Source organism: Musca autumnalis, unplaced genomic scaffold (genome assembly GCF_047663935.1).
Source record: "Musca autumnalis isolate F117 unplaced genomic scaffold, ASM4766393v1 scaffold_5, whole genome shotgun sequence".
Lineage (NCBI taxonomy): Eukaryota > Metazoa > Arthropoda > Insecta > Diptera > Muscidae > Musca > Musca autumnalis.
The window spans coordinates 154,808,275-154,829,962 of NW_027412088.1; the positions used below are offsets into that span (position 1 = coordinate 154,808,275).

Sequence of the window (21,688 nt, forward strand, 5' to 3'; positions counted from 1 at the left end):
CCTGTAGGAAGTGTGGGGTCATGTGTTGACATGTCGTCACTTTGTCTACTAATATGGTGACAAAGTCAACACTTTGTCACCAGGTTGTCAACTATTGATACCTTTACCTTAATAAGAAGAAGCATTGTGTATATTGACAGATGATAGCCCAACGAAGCATCTTTTTTTAATTTTCTTAATTGTTTGGCGTAAAATAATTTTTGCGGTTGGTGAAAAATTGTTTTTGTAAAAATCAATAAAATATCGTGAAAACTTAAAGCATATAATTTCAATAACAAGTATGAGCAAAAGAAAATATAAAAGACATGTGAAAAATAAACAATTCTATAGCAAAGTACGAATTCTGAGGCGACTAACAACATTTGTGGTGAAATTTCGACAATTAGACATTATGTGGAACCTTTAGAGAAGATTGTGGAACCTGATGTATATATTGGCCCGTCTCGCGGGAAATGCTGAATGCAACTAAACATAATAATGAATTACAATGTTGAAAAATTATTTGGCAAAAATCGATTGTGAGATTTTTCCAATGTTATACAGCTGTAATAGGCAAGCAAATTTAAGAACATATTTTTTATTTATGTTTATACATGTTTATTCTTTTCAATTCCTAGATGTTATATCAACATTCAGCGAATCGCCTGATAAAACGTTAAGTGCAACAGAAGAAGAACTATTTTAAGCAGACAAGTCATTGGTACGACTTGGCCAAGAAAATAAAACGAAAATGTTTTTTATTATTTTTATTATTAAAATGTTTAAGCAGCCTTGAAAACATTGTCTTTATTTACTAATTTTTACTTATGTGGAATCTTATGTGGAATCTTTACTTATGTGGAAAAATACTGTAATACGCAATTTGTACATTTTTAGCATTTTCAATATTATTTCTTTTATTCTTTAATGAAATATAGTATTTAAACAAATGTGTAGCTTTATCTTCTTATTAAACGTACTATATAGCTGTTTTATCTATGAAAAGTTCCAAATAAGCTAAAAAATTTAGTATTGAAAATCTGGTACTATTGACTCACTACCTCCAATGTCTATACTGACTTACTACCTCCAATGTCTATACTGACTTACTACCTCCAATGTCTATACTGACTCACTACCTCCAATGTCTATACTGACTCACTACCTCCAATGTCAACACATGGTTCCTCAGGAACTACTGACTTACTATTGACATACTAGTTCCATTGTCAGTACTGACTTTCGAATGACACGTTCATACAAAATGTCTATAGGAAATTACATTAGTTGTCTACAGTTTGTCAGTAGTACTGCTGACAATGTCAGTAGTAAGTCAGTATAGATTCACTATTGACATTTCCTACAGGGTAATAACTGTTTCCTCACATATTTTTATAAAATGAAGAATGTGTGAATGTGTGTGCGAAATGTGTAGGAATAAAAATGTAAACAAATAAACATTTTTGTGTTAAATGCTGTAAGAAGTGACATGTGGGATAAAAATTTAATAGAGATTTTAATTAATAAATATCAAGAAAACGAAAACCTATACAAAGTTCGGCATCTAAAGTATCATCTTACCTAAATTATTACGTTATTTTTTACATGACATGCGACATGAGGCAACAACTTTAGCAACCCATACATTTTACCCAATTTTATGGGATTCACAAGAATTACTTTTTTTAAATGTTCATGTACAATACACACAAACCTTTTTGGTACATTTTTGTAAAACCGTACTTCTTTTTGTTCAAAAAGTACGCTTGTATAAAATGATTTCAAAAACGCAACACTAGATGTGGAAATTACGAATTAGAGTCAAAACGGAAATCACGTTTTTGAGCAGTGAAACCCTATCGTCTGAAAACGCTCATATTAAGAAAGTATTTACGCAGTTTTTAGTGCATTCGGCCGACAATTTAGAAACACGATATAAGAAAATAATCAACCCGTTTACATTGTTAAAAAAATTAAATTAGCTAAAATACTAGGAATGGTTTCAGTTGAATTCTGATATTTTAAACCAAAGGGAACAAAAACATTAATGTTAAAATTGTGTTTGACTTATTTGAAGCAGTAATCACAGTTTATACAGTTGGACACTAATGGGTACTTTACACGATATGTTTTTTACATATGGGTTGTCACTTTCCATATACATTTTGTATTTAAAAAGTGGCAACCCATATGTTAAAAATATATCGTGTAAAGTACCCATAAGCCCACCTGACTGTTATGTTGTCAAAAACATTATTGTGATTTAAAATACAATGAAATTCAAATCACAATAATATAAAATCTATTATGTTGTCAAAAGATGTTAACAGAACTCTGAATGACCGACCTTCTATAACAGTATCATGCAAAAAGGAGCACACGTGCCCTTGATGAGAATAACAACAGAACAACCACCACTCAGTCTTCGTTCAGAAGTCAATTAAGAAGGTTCTGCTGTCGCTTGTTTCAATGATTTTTAATTTTAGCAATGCATTAACGCATGGTTTAATAAGAAAGGTTAGCCAAAGCTTTATGTCAATTTAAATTTTTTCATTCGAGTATGCCTAAAACTTCAAAACAATATAAACGAACTGTGTATGTGTGTGTGGTGTTTGAATAATATGCCAAACAATTTTAAAAACAATCGAATTCAATGATTTTTAAAATTGTTTTTAGACCATTTGTATGGAAGAAATTGGTGAGATTTGCATTGAAACAATCAGTTTATCGTATTCACAACTCGATTATGTGGAGAAAACTTAACTTGTCATTCATTTTTCGCGTTTTTTATAAAATGCTCAAAAATGCATTGTAAACAAACCCACTTGTTGCTTTTATTTTGAAGTTTTAGGAATTCAAGAAAAACAAGGGTTGTATAGATTTTTTCATTTAAATCTACCTCTTTACTTATACCATGCATTAACGCACACGACCTAAAACGCCTAATTTCATGAAATTTTTTAATGAAATTCACGCTAGTGTGGACCGGGACTAAGTAAGAGGACAAACCTATAAACAGTAAAGGGGAGTACACACTATCAATCAAAAATGACAACAACGTACTTTTAGGACAATTTTCCGGCAAATAACAACTTTTATTTAGCAAAAAAATCTTTTAAATACAATATATACGGTATTATTTAGATATTACAAAAGAAATTTTTCAGTTAGGCTTTGATATTCACGAAATAGACCTCGATGACTGTCAGTTTTGCTTGTCAATGTGTACTATACTTAAGTGTTAATAAAGACAACATATGGGCAGCTTGCCAAACGCAAGATAACAGTAATTATTAATTACTCAATCAGTTCCAGCAACCTATCTCAGCGAATTTTACCCTCTCAGGCAAGAAAAATTGCAGGAAGTTATCGAACAACATTTTGCAAAAACCTTGCAAGAAAGTCAGCTATTTCCGAAAGTCCCGGGCCACACTACAGTAATTTCACTGAAATTTTGATATGAAATTATGCGTCTCTAGATCGACGTCCATAGTAGAGTAAAATCATAAAATTGCTGTAGTGGGGAATTCGATTTAAGAACACCTAATTTCATGAAATTTTTTAATGAAATTCACGCTAGTGTGGACCGGGACAAAATGTATGATATTTGTTTTTGTTTTTTTTTTATATTTTAAACCAAACGGAATAAAAACATAAATTTTAAAATTGCAGTTTACTTATGTAATGCTTTAATCCTATCCACAACGCTTTAGAATGTAAAAAAAGTGCAATTGTGAAATTTTTGGTCAAAAATGTTAACATTTCGAGTTGTTTACATTGAACAGGTGATTAAAAGTCAACTGATCTGGTTTGCAAATTTTTGCGGGACAAATTTTCCCAGCAAAAATTTGCAAGTTCTCAGTCACAAAACTCTCCCTTTTGCGGGATAATTCGAACAGCATTCAGTAAGTCCCGGGCCACACTACAGTAATTTCACTGAAATTTTGATATGAAATTATGCGTCTCTAGATCGACGTCCATAGTAGAGTAAAATCATAAAATTGCTGTAGTGGGGAATTCGATTTAAGAACACCTAATTTCATGAAATTTTTTAATGAAATTCACGCTAGTGTGGACCGGGACAAAATGTATGAAATTTGTTTTTGTTTTTTTTTTTTATATTTTAAACCAAACGGAATAAAAACATAAATTTTAAAATTGCAGTTTACTTATGTAATGCTTTAATCCTATCCACAACGCTTTAGAATGTAAAAAAAGTGCAATTGTGAAATTTTTGGTCAAAAATGTTAACATTTCGAGTTGTTTACATTGAACAGGTGATTAAAAGTCAGCTGATCTGGTTTGCAAATTTTTGCGGGACAAATTTTCCCAGCAAAAATTTGCAAGTTCTCAGTCACAAAACTCTCCCTTTTGCGGGATAATTCGAACAGCATTCAGTAAGTCCCGGGCCACACTACAGTAATTTCACTGAAATTTTGATATGAAATTATGCGTCTATGCCATGGTAGAACAAATAGAAGGTAAAGTTAATACTACAACAAATACAACTCGAACAACAACCACAAAGGAATTTGTTTTTGTTTGTAACGTTACTGCCAGTTGTATTTGTAAACAAAACAAGGAAATGTCTATAAATTATTGGAATTTAAAAAACTAATAATTTTTCACATTTGGTTGAATATTTTGGAAAACATTAATGAAAATTCGTTACATTTTCAATTTTTATGTTTCCACATCATTCCACTAAATGCATAAATTCTCGCAGAAAGTAGAACTCTTGCAGAAAAGTTTGGCGTCGCTGGAAATTCATAGAAAAAGGAGAAGCTGTTTCAATGTTTTGTTTTAGAAATCAAAGAAGCACATGTTTATTAGGGCTTAATTTTTTTAAATTTTAACAAAATACCTCACATATTAACAAACGTTGTATCGCCTCTACAAGCGGGGATTTACTGCGCGGCTTATCGTTCGAACTTGGAGTAGGTTACATATCATTGATATGAAGAAGTCTTTCTGGAAAATGGTTTTTTCCGAATGAAATATTTTTTTTTCTCAAAAAATATATGTCCCTAATGTACATCGAAATAGAAATAAATGTATAAAATGTCATATGAAATTTGACACTAACGTTACAACCCAGTTTAGTCAGCTGTGTATTGCTGCTACCTTTTCTTATTCTACCATGCGTCTATGCATAAAATTGCTGTATTTAAGAACGCCTAATTTCATGAAATTTTTTAATGAAATTCACGCCAGTGTGGACCGGGACTTAAAATTTGTACAAATTTTTGGGTTATCGTACAGTTTTGACTGTCGATTTTTCGGAATTATCGATAACTGTCCAACCGTCCAGCAACCACAAAATATTTTGTGGTTGCCTGATGACTAACCAAAGTGAACGGCCACACTGGCAAGCAACCGATTATTTGAGCAAAACTGACAGTCAAAACTGATTGTGTGTACCCCACTTTAGCTAATAATTGCTCTGTTCCAGAACCTGCAATAAGCTACTAGTTTTTACTACGATAGCATTTTTTCCTTTATGTTATCGGAAAAAATAGTAAAAATTAGTAGATTCTTGCAGTTCTGGAACAGACCAAATGTTATTGCCAATATTCAAAATCGAAGGTTTTCCTGTTATCGAACGATATCGTTTTAGATAGAAATGGTATGGTGGGATGGGTCTACCAACATTAGTGGTCTGTTCCAGTACTGCAAGAATCTACTAATTTTTACTATAACATAAAGGAAAAAATGTTATCGTGGTAAAAAAGTAGCTTCTTGCAGGTTCTGGAACAGAGCATAGATATTTTCGATATAATAGTTTAAAAAAAATCGATATTATCGTTAAGTTGTCAACACCATTAATTTTGAAATGAAAATGGCGGAAATGTCAATGCTTTTCTTGACATTTTGTACAAGTAGTTCACAGAAATGTAAAGGAGAATAAACAATTGCTTTTATTTTATAAAAATGCATTTTACTTTTCCGAAAAATGTGTACGTGTAACTACGGACTTACTTTCTCACACACACAAAACCGAAAAGCAGCGAAATTTTTATTTATTTCAATGAATTTTAGGTTGCGGATTTTTGTTCCGATAATATCGATAGGCAAAACTATTTGAAAATTTTTTAAAAAAATCGGCGATTTAAAAATATATTTCCTAAAAAACGATATTTCAAAAAATTCATAATATTTTAAGAAAGTATTCATAAAAATCCACGATATTTTAAAAGATATTAATCTTTAAAAATCCACAATATTAAAAAAGTATTCTTAAAAATTCCACGATATTTAAAAAATATTAACAAGTTCTCAATGCCTAAAAATAAGATGCCTAAAAATAAATCTTATAAAATCCGAGATATTTAAAAAATATAAATATTCTTAAAAAACAATGGCGTTAATACAATATCCACGAAATTAAAAAAATGGTGTAGAAAGTCCACAATATTTCGAAAGAAATTTTTTTAAAAAATCTATCCTATTTAAAAAAAAATATTCTTAAAATAGGCACGAAAAATATTCTTTACGAATTGACGGTGTTTTAAAAATTTCTAGATATTTTATAAAGAATACCATAAAAACCACATACATATGATATTTCAAATTTTACAATTTATTTACTCTTTAAATAATTTTTGATATAGGACATTAAAAGAGGTCTTTAGGTGACATGGTTATTGGACATCAAGGCATTCAATCGTCGGCATTACCTTTGTGCTTAAAAATTAGACTGTTAAGTTTATTTATAACATTTTTTAGCTGTTGTTGGGTTTTGTTTATGCGGCTGTCACTCGGCTTTGCCTTTGGTTTTAGGGTTTCTTTTAAAGCGGCCCTTTCAAAAATAAGAGATTTGCGTAAAGTTGACATTTCTTTCTTTGGTATATTTTGATTTGATGCTGAAATTGCCTTGTTGTAATAAATCTGTAAAATATAATCATAATAATTTCAAAACTTACTTTGCACACTTTTCAATGGAGTTAAAACAGAAGAAGAATTGGCGTTTGAATATAATGCATTGCTGTTTCCAGTTACCTTTGGCGTTGCGGTGCCACGTAGTTGGTTTCTTTCAAAACTAAAAGCTGAGCTTGAAATTGAAGTTCCTTGTTTTGCTTTATCTTTATGCAGATCAAGGGGATGAACTGTTTTTTAAAAGATATTTTTGAAATTTGAAATATAATTGTAGATTTCAAAAAACTTACGTTGCACACTTTTCGATGGAGTTAAAACAGAAGAAGAGTTGACCTTTGGATATAATGCATTGGTGTTTCCAGCCATCTTTGGCATTAACGTGCCGCTTAGCTGGTTTCTTTCGAAACTAAAGCCTGGGCTTGAAGTTGTCGTTCCTTGTTTTGATTTATCTTTTTGCAGACCAAGGGGTTGAACTGTTTTTTAAAAGATATTTTTAAAATTTGAAAAATATAATTGTAGATTTCAAAAAACTTACGTTGCACACTTTTCGATGGAGTTAAAACAGAAGAAGAATTGACCTTTGGATATAATGCATTGGTGTTTCCAGCCACCTTTGGCATTAACGCGCCGCTTAGCTGGTTTCTTTCGAAACTAAAGCCTGGGCTTGAAGTTGTCGTTCCTTGTTTTGATTTATCTTTATACAGACCAAGGGGTTAAACTGTTGTAGAAGCACAACATATTTTAACAAACTTACCTGTCAACAGTTTTGTGGATGGAGATAAAGAAACAGATGCCTTTGGTATAGGATGTTCACTGTTTTTGTTACTATTTTCCTGAGGATTTTTGGATTTACGTCCACGGCGGCCACGTGTGCGTTTTTTAATATTATTTGTACAGTCTTCTCCTAGGAGTTTTAAAATTTGTTTTTGATTTTCTGAAGGAAAAAAAAATTGCACAATTTTGTCCAACAATGTGTATGTACATATATATGTGTTTATGTAAAACCAATTAAATTTACCTTTATTATGAATCGTTGGACTTTTTTCCTCCATCATCTTTTTTTGAAGCCGACGAAGTGCATAATGACTGTTCAGATTTGCACGCTCGTTATTCGATCGCTTTGAATATTTTCCACTTTGTGATGATGTACCGGTAATCGTATCTGGAGTAGCAGACTCATCAACACCATTCTTTTGCTTTTGTCTAGCTTGAGCTCTACGTTCTTTGCGTGATAGTTTTTGAACTTTTTGAGCAACAGCTCCTCCATCAATAAATGTGCCATTTCGTTCGCATTCACTAATAATGTAATCAAAATCTGCATTTCGCCGCAAAGTTTTAGCATTGCCGATTAAAATAAGTAGAGATTTTGGTCGAGATAGAGTAACATTTAAACGCTAAAACAAGGAATAGAAGAACAAGAACTTTGGAAATTGACATTTTTAAAGAGATTTTTCGCATCTTTTACTTACCCTTTTACTTTCCAAAAAACCCAACGATTCTGTACCGGAACGAACAAACGATGTTATGATTACATCCTTTTCTTGACCTTGAAATATCTCCACAGAGCCGGTTGCAATGTCATGCCATTTGCGTAAATTTAATTCATCGCGTATACTTAGATATTGTTTTTTATACGGTGAAATAATACCAATATCAGTTTGTTTCAGGGGCTTGCCATCAATACCAAAATACATGAGGTCCTTTACATATTCCATAACGATTTCAACTTCATCGGGATTGTATAAACTAGACGAATTGAGGATGAATTAGATTGCAAAATTATGTTTATTTTATATGCACACATACCTGGGAGATTTCTTGTCCGATAATGATTCACCCTCAATGGAATGAAAGATAATGGGATAATTCTTGTTGGGTGCTAAATGCCAATGCTTTGTTAGTGATACATCATCTGAAAGATGGAGGGAGGAAGAAGGCATCATCCGAAATTAATATTAAAACTAATGAGTGTTAAAAAAATTATAAAAAATCCACGATGTTCTAAAAAGTCTACGATATAAAAAAATTCAAAATCCTCCTCGGTATTTTAAAAAAATATTTTTAAACAAGTAAGAACAGACTATAGTCGGACGGGGCCGACCATGTGATACCCTATACCACTATCCCTGTGCACTAGCTTTCCGGGCTAGCTGTTATAAGATGTGCATTAGAAATTTTACCAATTTTCACACAAAAGTTTTGATCAATTTAACCCGCTAAATATTATCCGATCATACCGTTGACTTGCACGCTACTTCTTCATCTCAAACCAAAACTACGTTTAAAATTTCGCGCCGATCGGACTATTATTGCGACCTACAGAGCGGCTACAAAATCGAGCAAAAATTTTGTTTTTGGTCCATTTCATCCCTTTAACATTTCACGATCATCGCCAAAAACTAATCAGTTCTATTCTGGTCCAAACCCGACCTCCATACTAAATTTCGTGACAATCGGTCCATAATTGCGGCCTCTAGCTTGATTACAATTTTTAATGGACGGACAGACGGACGGACGGACGGACGGACACACATCGCTAAATCGCTTTATCTCGTCGAGATATGAAGTTTGGTATACCACATGAGGGGTCTACGACGAATATTTCGCGGCGTTACATGAATTTTTGGGAAAACAAACTTATTATACCCTTTTCCACATTGTGGTATAGGGTATAAAAAGTCCAGAATATTAAAAAAAATAATCTTAAAAATCAACGATATTTTAAAAGTATAATAAGAAAGAATCGCACTACATTAAAAAATATATTCTAAAAAATCCACTGTATTTTAGAAAAACATTCCTAAAAATTCGATGATATATAAAAAATATTCATAAAAAATCCACTATATTTAAAAAATATTTTTAAAATATTCTCGATATTTTAAAAAATATTTTTGCAAAAATCCACGACAAAAAATATTCCTAAAAAATTCACGATTTTTTATTTTTTTAAATCAATGATATTTCAAAAAATGTTCTAACCTACGATATTTAAAAAAATATTCTTAACAAATGATATTTAAAAAAAATACTCTTAAAAAATCAACGATGTTTTAATAAATATTCTTTAAAAAAATCCACGATATTTAAGAAAAATATTCTTAAAAAATCGAGGATATTTAAAAAAAAAGATATTCTTAAAATATCCATAATATTAAAAAAATATTCTTAAAAATAGACGATATTTAAAATAAAATATTCTTTACAAAACCACGACATTAAAAACATTCTTACAGAATCCAAGTTAGTTAAAAAAATATTCTTAACAAACCAATGATATTTTTAAATCCATTCTAAAAAAATTGTCAAAAATTCTGTATATGTATTAAAAAATTTAAAAAAAAAAAATCCACGATGCTTTAGAAAAGCATTCTTAAAAAATCAGCGATATTTTTTAGTTGATTTTCAAAAAAAGTCCAAAATTATTTAAAAAACATCTTAAAAAATTAAAAATTCTCTAAAGATTTTTAAAGAACTTTGTCGTATTAGATGGGAAGGAAAAATTGGGGGAAAAAAATATTACAATATTAAGTCTGTCATAAAAAAATACACATATTCCGATATTTAAAAAATACATATGTATTCGGATATTTAATAAATAAGTACATCTTACCAATATTAGCTCGTGCTTCCAATTCACTGTTGTAATACATATCACTGTACAAATTTACAATTGCCGGATGGGAGCGGAAATTTTTTCTCAAACGCGTTTGAATTGATTGATCATAGTCTCCGGTCTCTTCATTGACACGATAACAATCATATTTCAACAGGCGTTCCATTAACGAAACACCCAATTGTAATTGCTCGGCAAGTTTTGATTGTAGTATTGGTCCCAATTGTTTGTGATCGCCGGCAATAATTAAACACGTTTCAGGACAAAGAATAACGGACATGGCTGACAAGGCTTCACATTCTGTAGAGGCAGCCACTTCATCAATGAACATATGACTAAATTTAGTGCCGCCAAGACGACCAAAACCACCAGTGGCCAATTTCGCAACAATTGACATGGTGCAAATAACAATACGATACTGATGTAAAATATCAATAGCTGGATAAAATTGTGTACTATACATATTGGAATGATCTAGGAGTAAATCGTCAATTGTCTCCATACGCACTTCAGATGATTTCGAATAGATTCTGACAATTGTACGTGGCAAATCTATGTCGGGCAGTACTTTACACAGACGTAAGGCTAACTCATCACAGGCACTATTCGATGAGGCGGTTATAAGGATTTTGGTATTTGAATTACGATTTAAAACTTGTAAAACTGCTTCGACAAGTGTTGTGGTTTTGCCAGTGCCTAGAAGATAGCAAGATAAAGAAATGGAAACGGGAATGTGACATTTTCAATATGCAATCAACATTTATGCACAGAACATACCAGGCGGACCAAAAATAATATAAGTGGCATCGTTACGGGGACCCACCGAAATATTGCGAACCGCTTGTAATTGTTCTGGATTATTGGCAATGGATTGATTATAAAGTTCCAAACTGTGATTAAAAGAAATGTAATAGTAAATCCAAACAAAATTAAAGCTAATTATTTGCATACTTGGGTGCCAAATCAAGTGGCTTCTCCATTACTTGTGTTGGAAACAAGAATTTCTGCAGGTAAGGCATAACATGTGGCAAGAGTTCTAAACCACGATATTGATATCGCAATTGTAAGCGTGATGGACGAAATATAATGGTATAGTTAGCATGAATATCGAGTTTTTTTCCAGTACATTTGAATGACACCCGACCATTTCTCAAATTTTGAATACGGCAAACTAATATATCCATATCTTTTAATGCTTTATTATCGAGTAAAATCAACTTATTTACCGAATCCTCATCTAATTTGATATGATTTTCGGTTATAAGAACTTCGTCAATAGGTGATAATATATTATCGTATTGAATATCACGACGCCGATTAATCTAAGAAAGGAAAAGGTACATTAACAAAATATATCATTTTTATTGTAAAAAAACAACATTAAATAAATAATAGGTACAGTATACGATCCAAATATTTATTATATTTAGGCTTACCTTAAAACTGTAATCGTCACCGAAATTTCGTAATTTGACATTTCTTTGAGGCAACAACAAATATTGTTTTATTACTTCAACATCTTCAATTTGCAACAAGGTTTCAAATACTTTTTCTATTGTGTGTGGCCGCAAGTTTCGATCGTTTTGTTGATACTCATAAAGGGCATGGGATAGATTTCCGATTTCCTCCACATTTCCACTTTTCTTTAATGCTTTGTACATTGATGTTGGGGGGAAATAATCATCTAATGGAAAAATGGACTCGAAGCCCCTTTAAAAAATATATATGGAATATAATGTGAATTTAAATCTGCTGTTGTTAACGTTTTTCTAGAGATTTTCTTGATAGAGGGATTTTCGTTGATAAAATGTGATTCATGACATGTTTATTGTTGCAGGATCTACAAACATACATATGTTTTCACAACATCCATGAAGAGACAAGGGATAACTTTCGCTTCTGTTAAAGGTTATGTTCGTTATGAAACCCTTTTTTGAGTTTTCTTATGCGAAAACCATACTATTCATAGAAGCATCTCTACTGATGGTGGTTAATATTCTACTTACGTATGGGATGGTAGTCTATATGGTTTTATGGCCAATTGTACACGAGGATATTCGTGCTCCACCTAAGTATATTTGAACAATAATTATGTAGGTAAACATTTCATTAAGGAATCACATGGAATCAAATTAATACTCACCATTATGTTATGCTGTTCAATTAAACGTTCATTTTCAAAGTTTTTATAACGGCAAATTATAACGATAGCATGTTCTTCATAACGCGGAAATAGATGAGAATCTACATAGAAAACTATACAATCTTCCACGGGAATCTCTTGTTGAAAAATATGGACCATAGAATTTGATTTTATAAGAATTATTTTATCAATTATAAAACGGCCTCGCGATTCTGTGGACGTGTTTTTTAGAGTAAAACAAAAATGATGTGTATTGGAGCATAGCTGGTATGACAAGGTAAATTTAGGAGTCTCTCTAGAAAAACAACAACAAATTATTTTATATGAGTACCAAGTAGTATTTTCTTCTAAGAAAGATATTGGCCTGTTAAAGAACTGCAAAAATCTACTAATACTAATATATTTTACTACTACTACTATATTTTTATTATTATTTATTGTTATCGTAGTAAAAAATTGTAGCTTCTTGCAGGTTATTGAACAGAGCATATATTTCTACCTTTTACATAAAATTTCCAGATATTTAAAATCACTTTCAATATTGTGATATTCAATGTGTTCTGCATACTCTTCCATGTCGGGAAACTGTTTCTGACATATATAACAACTCATATTGGAGGATTGAAAGTTAGATGAGAATGGCTGATTTGTGGTGCCTTGGTATACTAAATAGTACTGGGGAGAATTTTCATCAACTTTGTAGGTTGCTATGAAGAAACGCAAAAAGGAAATTAAAATCTGTGTTTAGGTACATAACCGTAAAGACAAAAACTAGCATTTATTTTTGTTTTAGCAAGCCCATTTTACAGACAGCTATTTACACCTACCTTGTAATATGGAAGACACATCAGATTTACTTATTTCGTTGTTATTATTGGTGTCCGTCTTGTTGTCTTTACTAACAGGAACAACCGGCTTTAGTCTTAGTTGATCGTGTTCATTCAATTTTTTACGATGAAATTTTAATATGGATTCTTTTTGAAATTTATAAATATTTGAGGTTATGGTGGTCAAAAAACCGCAGCGATTAAATAAGACACATAGCTATGGTAAAAAAGAAGATATATGTATGAATATTATATATGATTTAAACAAATCTGCTTTACATTGTCCAGGTGGTTATTAAGACACTCCTTCCATTTTGGTGTTAAGACGTTTCGAAATTCGTCTTGAATTTCTTCCTCTTTCAAAGACCAGTCATTGTGCTTGCCAATTATTTGGCAATGATAGAGTTTAAGGAAAAAATCGCCAACAAATTCGACTTCTAGAATACAAAACAAATGGTTACAAAAAACACTGTAAAAAGAATATACTTGTTGACACCTGAAGTGAACTCCAGGGGCCTAATTGCGACATTCGAATCGATCGAGCATTTGCTCGTGAATGAAAAAATCGACCAACCAATGTGTTCTTCAAAGAACATTAAGAAAGTAGAAGGTAAAAGATGTGTTTATTTTAAAGCAAAAACTAAAAAAAAAAACAGAATTATTAATTCCAAATATAAATATTTTTTGAAATCATTGAATAATACTTTGGGTACTTTGGGCAATATTTTCGGAATGAAAATGATTTATTTATGTAAAACTTTTTGACATTGGTGTAACAAATTGCTAATGCCTACCTTAGTAAATGTACGGTTGGTCGCGCAAATAGGTTTTCATAGTTCGATTGTCGTAATTATTATTGTAAAGATTATTGTATTTCCTCGCTGATATGAGTTTTTTATCAGTTGTTTCTATTCTATAATTGCGCACAATAACGGCTTTGTTTTTAATCATTGTTGAATGCACAAAAATAAAATAAAAAAAATCCCGGTTAATCGAGCTTCCACTGCATTCTTAAATAAATGCACGATTATTTCTCGGATGGCCATTAAAAATGTGTTCAAGTTATTGGTGGAATGAGACATTACGTTAATTTTAAAGATACACTTCTATATTCCTTTCGATTCCAGGCCAGAACAGTATCACATTTTTAACAGTAACAAAAATACCCCTCAGCCGATGATATATCCTGAGTCATACACATATACCTACAGTCAACCAAAAAAGTCTAAATACACCCTATATATCTTGAGTTTTAAGGGTAAGGAAGCATTTTTATGAAAATCAAAGTACATAGTTCAATATCATATCCCTAATAAACAATATTACATACAACAAAAATATATTCCATAATACGAATAACGGTAAATTCGATAAAAATTAAAAAATTAATAGGGAAAAAGTGTACATAGGTACACCCCAATGAAATATTAAGTCGATGGTCAGACTAGCACGATTTCAACATGGCTACGTCAAGTTTATAGGCGAGGGGTATGAAGCAGTGAAACCCATGTACATGGTTTTCTGTGTTTGAGCGTTTTCAGACGATAGGGTTTGACTGCTCAAAAACGTGGTTTCCGTTTTGACCCTCATTCGTAATTTTCACATCTAGTGTTGCGCTTTTGAAGTCATTTTATACAAGCGTACTTTTTGAACAAAAAGAAGTACGGTTTTACATAAATGTACCAAAAATATTTATGTGTGTATTGTATTTTAACATTTTAAAATAGAGTAATTCTTGTAAATTCCACAAAATCAGGAAAAACGAATGGGTTAAAATTGTTAATAACGAATTCCGTAATAATTGTTAACACCTGAGGGTAAGAAGATTCCTGCGTTACCGGCGTAAAATTCATATATTTTTTATTTCAAAACATTTAACATAATTTCAATCACGATAAAATAAAAAATAAATAAATTTTACAAAATCATAACATGTACATGAACAAATTTTTACAAAAATTTATTTCATTAACTAATTTATTAAAAAAGTACTTATGTACGTTTTCGTTCAATTAATTCCACATTTTGTTTCAACACTGGCACAATTTGCGAATGAGAACCAAAACGAACAATGCGTTTTTGAGCAGTCAAACCGCATCGTCTGAAAACGCACAAACCCTATCGTCTGAAAACCCTCTTTGTTGTGTTGCCTCTTCTTGTTCTTCGTGCAAAGATTTTTTCCTTCAATTTTCTTTCATTTTTATTTTCTCAAGCAAACGTTAACAACAAAACAAACATAAATATATTTAATAATAACATTTAATTAATGAAATAGTGAAAATTTAACTATTAATATTAATTTAATTATTAATGTTAATTATTTTGTGTTGTTTTTTATTTTATTTATGTTTGTTTTGTTTTTATTGGTATGAGAAACACAACAAATGCGAATGGTAAAATAAAGAGGACACGCAAAAATCTTAATTTTTACGTTAACGTGTGTGGACACTAACGAAACTTAAAAAGAAACTTTAACGAAATTGGTTTCAAGAAACCTTGCTAGTCTGACCATCGACTAAGATTACCGTAAAATTTATGGAATAAGCAATACAAATTTTACATTTTATTGCTTTATCGAATGTCTCTGGTTGTCTATGATATCTTTTAGACAAAATAGGAACATATTTGTGCTTTAATTGACGTTATTTAAGGTCAGACTTCGCGTATAGCTCGTTAAGGCTGACTCTTGCAGATTTCTTTGAGTTTATCAGTCTGGTAGTTTATGAAACCCCAGGAATATTTCCTATGGGACTAATTATTTTGAGATCCTAGAGCGCTTTGAAACTGTTCTTATGGATAATATATGCTCCTGAGCTTTAATTTGAAATACTTGTATTTTGTTTGTGTATTTTTGAACGCACACGCAACACGCAGAGCTATAGGTTTCGCCCTTACATACAAGAATTTTTAAATTTAGCTACTTTTACTCGAACGGCGTTCTCTTACATCAGAAGACAGCAAAATATGAAAGCAGTTAACTACTACTTTAACTTTATTTGCAACTTTTACCATATAAAACATACATTCTTTCATGTACAAATACAAGATGCTGTCTTACATTACCCACCTTGTGATTTTGTAATTTTTTCACCATTCATTCTTGTTATTTTACAAGACACCGACTCTGTTGTTAAATTGTGATCCTCTATTGGTTTTTTGTTATTTGTCATGTTAGAGATCAAAAGAAATGCTGATCTGCAAAAATAAGGCAAAAAATGTTTATTACACTGATTGGAAATAGCTCAATAGCCTCTTGTTTAAAAAGTAAATGAACACACACACATTTGGAGGTCCAACGACGATAGTATTACTTTTAACGAGCAAACAAGCGTTTTTTATTTTGCTTAATTTAGAACTGATTGTTTCACAAACAACCAGCTGGGTGAAAAGTAAATTATATACTGAAATTCTCAGAAAAGAACACCTAGTATTATATACTGATGTGCAACAACACGAACAAAGTCGGTATTTCCCCGAAATGCATTTGACTTATATACTGATTCATGGTTCACACAATCGCAACAATTGCTGCAAATTTACAGTTCCGTTTTGACCTTCATTTTCACATTCTGCAGGGGTGGAAAAAAAGTAGCAAATATACTCATGGTTCACACATACGCAACAGTTGCTGCAATTTTTCAATTCCGTTCTGAACGTTTTTCTTATGTTTAACAAAAGGGTTGCATTATTTAACATTTTTGTAACAAACGTACTTCAGCTGTGTCTGGTTACCCTAAAATTTGTAACAATTGGCCTGTTCCCGTACTTTATAAAGTGGTAAAAGTCGTAAAAGTTGTAAAAGTCGTAAACGATTTTCATATAAATTTTGTGTACGGGAACGAAAAATGTGTAAAAGTGGTAAAAATTGTAAAAACTTTTTAGTTCTGGAACAGAGCTAATTTGTACCAATTGTTGCTGGAAGTCGTCTGTTAACCATGGCTGCCAGATTTGACGATTTATCGTCATTTTGACGATTTTTTGGTCAAAAATTGATAAATGACGATTTGACGATTTTTGGTTATTTTGCTAATTAGGTCATAATTAATTTGTTAAAACTCGATTTTCTAAAAACTGCTCAAATATTCATAGTTGATTTTAATAATTAATTCGTAGACAATAATTAAATATAGTTATGTGTATACACAAAGGAATTGTTAACAAAAAACAAAACAGGATTCAAGTGAACCAAGCAAAATTACAATTGCTAGGCTTCAGAGCCTGCAAAAATATATTATTTTTGAATTTTTTGGAAAAATTATAAAAAAAATTGGTCAAAGTTTCAATAATAGTAGACTCTTGTTTTAAAATTGAAATAAATCTGATTGTGAAAGCAATTTTATTAGTTTTTCGAAATCTTTAAAGAATTTTCAAATTTCGTAAACATGGAAAAACAAAAAATGGATTCAAAATTTCGTGAACTAAGATTTGTGGATATTACGGAAATGTTTGAAAATAATGAAAAGGATTTACTTCGCGTTCGGAATGCAATATTCAGTTTAAAACGTGGTGATGTCTCATATGCATTTCCTATTAGAACAAAATTTGTAAAGAAACCCACCAAAAATACCCCTTAACAACCCTTTATTTTAAGAAGGGCATGTCGCGCGAGATAAGTGGTTATTTGTGTCCACTAAAATAAGTAATTACATAAGTAGTCACGATTTTAAGCGACTACTTTCTTAATTACTTATTTCAATGGTCAAACAATAACAATAATTGGCGCGACAGGCCCTTGTTAAAATAAAGGGTTAATAAGGGGTTTTGTAAGGGGTAGTTTTGCTGGGAGTTAATGATAGGTATTAACTCATTCGTCAGAAAATGTTGAATGTGTTCTCAGCCAAGTAAATCTTAAAAAATAAAATATCAAAATTCTCTTCATAATGATTCAATGGAGGGTATACTTTATACCAAAGATTATTTAAAACTTAACAAAACATAATTGGTCTGTTCCAGTACTGTAAGAATCTGCTAATTTTTACTATTTTTTATGATAACATAAAGGAGCAAATGTTATCGTAGTAAAAAATAGTAGCTTCTTGCAGGTTCTGGAACAGAGCAATTGTTATGCCATATTTATTAAGCCGATCTCTTAAAAATGATAAACTAAAATATTTATTTACAAAAATAAATAACTTAATGGCGAAATGTTTGTTCACATTCTTGAATATCCATTTTATGTTTCTTTTAATAAGAAATATAGTAAAATATATCTAAAAGTGCGTATTTTAATTTTCGACGATTTTTTTGACGGTATTAAGCATAGTACACACGGTCCAACAAAACTGACAGTCAACGTACTTTTACGGCAATTTTCTGGCAAATAAAAACTTTTTGTTAGCTAAAATTATTGAAATACAACATTTAAGGTATAATTTAGTGATTAGGAAAGTAATTATTCAGCTAGACTTTGATATTAACGAAATAGACCTCGATGACTGTCAGTTTTGTTGGACCGTGTGTACTATGCTTTATAAAATAGATTTGACGATTTCTAAAATAAAAATCGTCATTTTGACGATTTTCCATAAAAATAATCTGGCAGCCCTGCTGTTAACACAAAAAACCAGCAAAAGAGAGCGATTCGAGAGAGACATTTTGACAGTTCTTTCACTGAGAGCTTGCAAATTCTTGCTGGACAAATTTCTTCTAGCAAACACTTGCAAGCTCTTCTTCTTCCTGAAAACAATCAATCAGCCGTTTTTTGTTGATTTATGTTTGTGAACATTAAAAACAATTTTATTGTGGAAATAACATAGTCTAATTGTATTGTTTTATGGAGAACAAATTTGTAAAGTTGAAAAATACTTTTTTGTTTCATTTTCTTTTTTATTTTTAATAAAATACAACGTGTTTGCTTCCTTTGTTGGCGGACAAATTGTTCTGTTTTGGCAAGTCAGCTGATTGCTTGCTGGTTTTTGCAGGGAAGGTGTCTGTTTACTTTTTACAATTTTCTAGCAAAAGAGAATAAAAACCCCTTACTCTCTGAGAAAGTTCTTGCTGGGAAAGTAACCAGACAGACTTTTTGTGTGCTTTCTATTAATGTACTAAAACAATTTGAATTGTCTGTTATGCCCAAACCTATAACTCTGCGTCTTGCGTGTGCGTTCAAAATACAAAAACAAAATACATGTACTTCAATTTGAAATACATTTATAGCTGGTTTACATTACGAAATCGAGTCGATTTCAAACTGTCAATTCCTTTGCTCAAACGTCAAATGAAATCGAATTGATTTCATTTGAGTTTTCATTTGACGTATACGCAAAGGAATTGACAGTTTGAAATCGACTCGATTTCGTAATGTAAACCAGCTCTTACTTTGTTTTTATTATTACAGTGTTTTATTTAACTTGCTTTGGTGTGTGTTTAGTTCAAATCTGGTTACTAATTTTTAACACGGTTGCAGTTGACCAATCGAACTAAAACATTGGACACTTTTTAGATTAGGATGACAATACACGAATATGAAATCAAAACCAATATTGGTCCATTTTTACACTGTTTTATCAAATTTGCTTTTCAAATCTGGTAACTAATTTTTCACACAGTTGCAGTTGACCAATCGAACTTAAAATTTGCACACATTTCAGATTTGGATGACAATACATGAATATGAAATCAAAACCAATATTGGTCCATTCTTGCAGTGTTTTTACGGTGTCTAACTTAACCCCCTTTTCAAATCTGGTAACTGATTTTTAAAACGGTTGCAGTTGACCAATCGAACTAAAACTTTGCACACTTTTCAGATTAAGATGACAATACGTGAATATGAAACCAAAATCAATATGGGTCCATTTTTTCCTATAGCCCTCATATAACGGTACCACCCGATTTCCGGTATTTTGCTTTTCAAATCTGGTAACTCATTTTTCACACAGTTGCAGTTGACCAATCGAACTAAAACTTTGCAAACTTTTCAGATTTGGATGACAATGCATGAATATGAAATCAAAACCAATATTGGTCCATTTTTACAGTGTTCAATTTTACATGCTTTTCAGATCTGGAAACTCATTTTTAACATAGTTGTAATTGACCATGCGAACTAAAACTTTGCATACTTTTCAGATATGGATGACAATACATGAATATGAAATCAAAACCAATATTGGTCCATTTTTACACTGTTTTACAGTTTTTTATCTAATTTGCTTTTCAAATCTGGTAACTCATTTTTCACACAGTTGTAGTTGACCAATCGAACTAAAACTTTGTACACTTTTCAGATTTGGATGACAATACATGAATATGGAACCAAAACCAATATGGGTCCATTTTTTCCTGTTGCACCCATGCAGTGGTACCACTCGATTTAAGGTATTTTGTCGTAATTTAAAGCCCGTTTTGGCTGTTTTTTGACAACTAAGTTTTCCAATGGTACAGAAACGTATCCATTAAAAATTATGGACATAGGTCCAGGTTTTGGTATAGCCCCCATATAGCGGTACCGCCCGATTTCAAGTGTTTTAAGGATTTTATCTGCATTTTTATACAGAATCGCGTGTAACTTGGCATTTGGAGATCCCAGTGGTACAGAAATTTCTCCACCAAAAATTGTGACATAGGTCCAGGTGTTGGTATAGCCCCCATATTACGGCTCCACCCGTAATATGGGGGCTATACTTGAGAGATTCCACCCGACAACACAGCTGTGCTGCAATGGTTCAAAAATCGAAATGTTAAAATATATACTTTCAAAGCACAAGAACAGTTAGTGGACGCAACACACCAATTGGGAAACAGAGATTTGGATGAAGTCATCTCTAGTGACCTCAATAAGACCGCCGGATTACCAAAAACTTTGGAATTTTTTTTTTCAAATGAAATCCAGATGAGATTTCATTTGACGTTTGAGCTATGGAATTGACAGTTGAAATCGAGTGGATTTCGTAAATGTAAACTTAGCATAAGTGTGAGTTCTGATGCATGCATCACCATTTTCATACTTGTATGGTTGCATTTTTTCGTAATATTGTAAGAAGCGTACTTTTTGTGACAAACACGTACGATTTTACATACATGTTATGATTGTTGAATACATGTAGGTATAATTTGTTAAAGCAAAATTATTGTGAAAAAATTATTGAATGTAAATAACAACCATGTTTTTGAAAATTATTGGAAAAAACATTTTTAGGTAAAATGTGTTTTCCAACATTCGGGTTATTCCATTTTACTTTGTATTGATATGGGTGTTCACACAATTATAAATATTGAAATATTTTTACGAAATGTTGGACAATG

The 21,688-nt window shown here is 31.4% G+C and overlaps 1 protein-coding gene across 6 annotated transcripts; it reads right to left on the bottom strand.

Moving 5' to 3' along the window:
- Positions 1-6,538: 6,538 nt before the first annotated feature.
- Positions 6,539-16,992, bottom strand: LOC141387626 (uncharacterized). Of its 6 annotated transcripts, none has more exons than XM_073957554.1 (19): positions 16,753-16,992; positions 16,509-16,636; positions 13,721-13,878; positions 13,442-13,658; positions 13,114-13,321; positions 12,615-12,909; positions 12,478-12,539; positions 11,908-12,181; positions 11,423-11,793; positions 11,249-11,361; positions 10,469-11,167; positions 8,662-8,767; positions 8,325-8,601; positions 7,874-8,249; positions 7,610-7,759; positions 7,391-7,549; positions 7,146-7,328; positions 6,903-7,085; positions 6,539-6,842 (listed from the first exon to the last, which is right to left on the bottom strand). In XM_073957554.1, exons 2-19 carry the CDS (start codon positions 16,609-16,611, stop codon positions 6,640-6,642), a joined length of 4,137 nt encoding a protein of 1,378 aa, XP_073813655.1. In that variant the 5' UTR covers positions 16,612-16,636; positions 16,753-16,992; the 3' UTR covers positions 6,539-6,639. The 6 variants fall into 6 exon arrangements, with proteins under 6 accessions (XP_073813655.1, XP_073813651.1, XP_073813654.1 ...); XM_073957550.1 differs by having other exon boundaries at positions 7,610-7,789; XM_073957553.1 differs by having other exon boundaries at positions 16,724-16,955.
- Between the last annotated feature and the right edge of the window lie 4,696 nt (positions 16,993-21,688).

Bases quoted from the DNA above. Each gene is read 5' to 3' on its own strand.
- LOC141387626 (XM_073957550.1), bottom strand. From the start codon at position 16,611: ATGACAAATAACAAAAAACCAATAGAGGATCACAATTTAACAACAGAG. The intron at 11,794-11,907 runs GTAAGCCTAAAT...TTCCTTTCTTAG, and splicing joins GTGACGATTACAGTTTTAAG to ATTAATCGGCGTCGTGATAT. The intron at 8,602-8,661 runs GTATGTGTGCAT...CAATTCGTCTAG, and splicing joins TCGGACAAGAAATCTCCCAG to TTTATACAATCCCGATGAAG.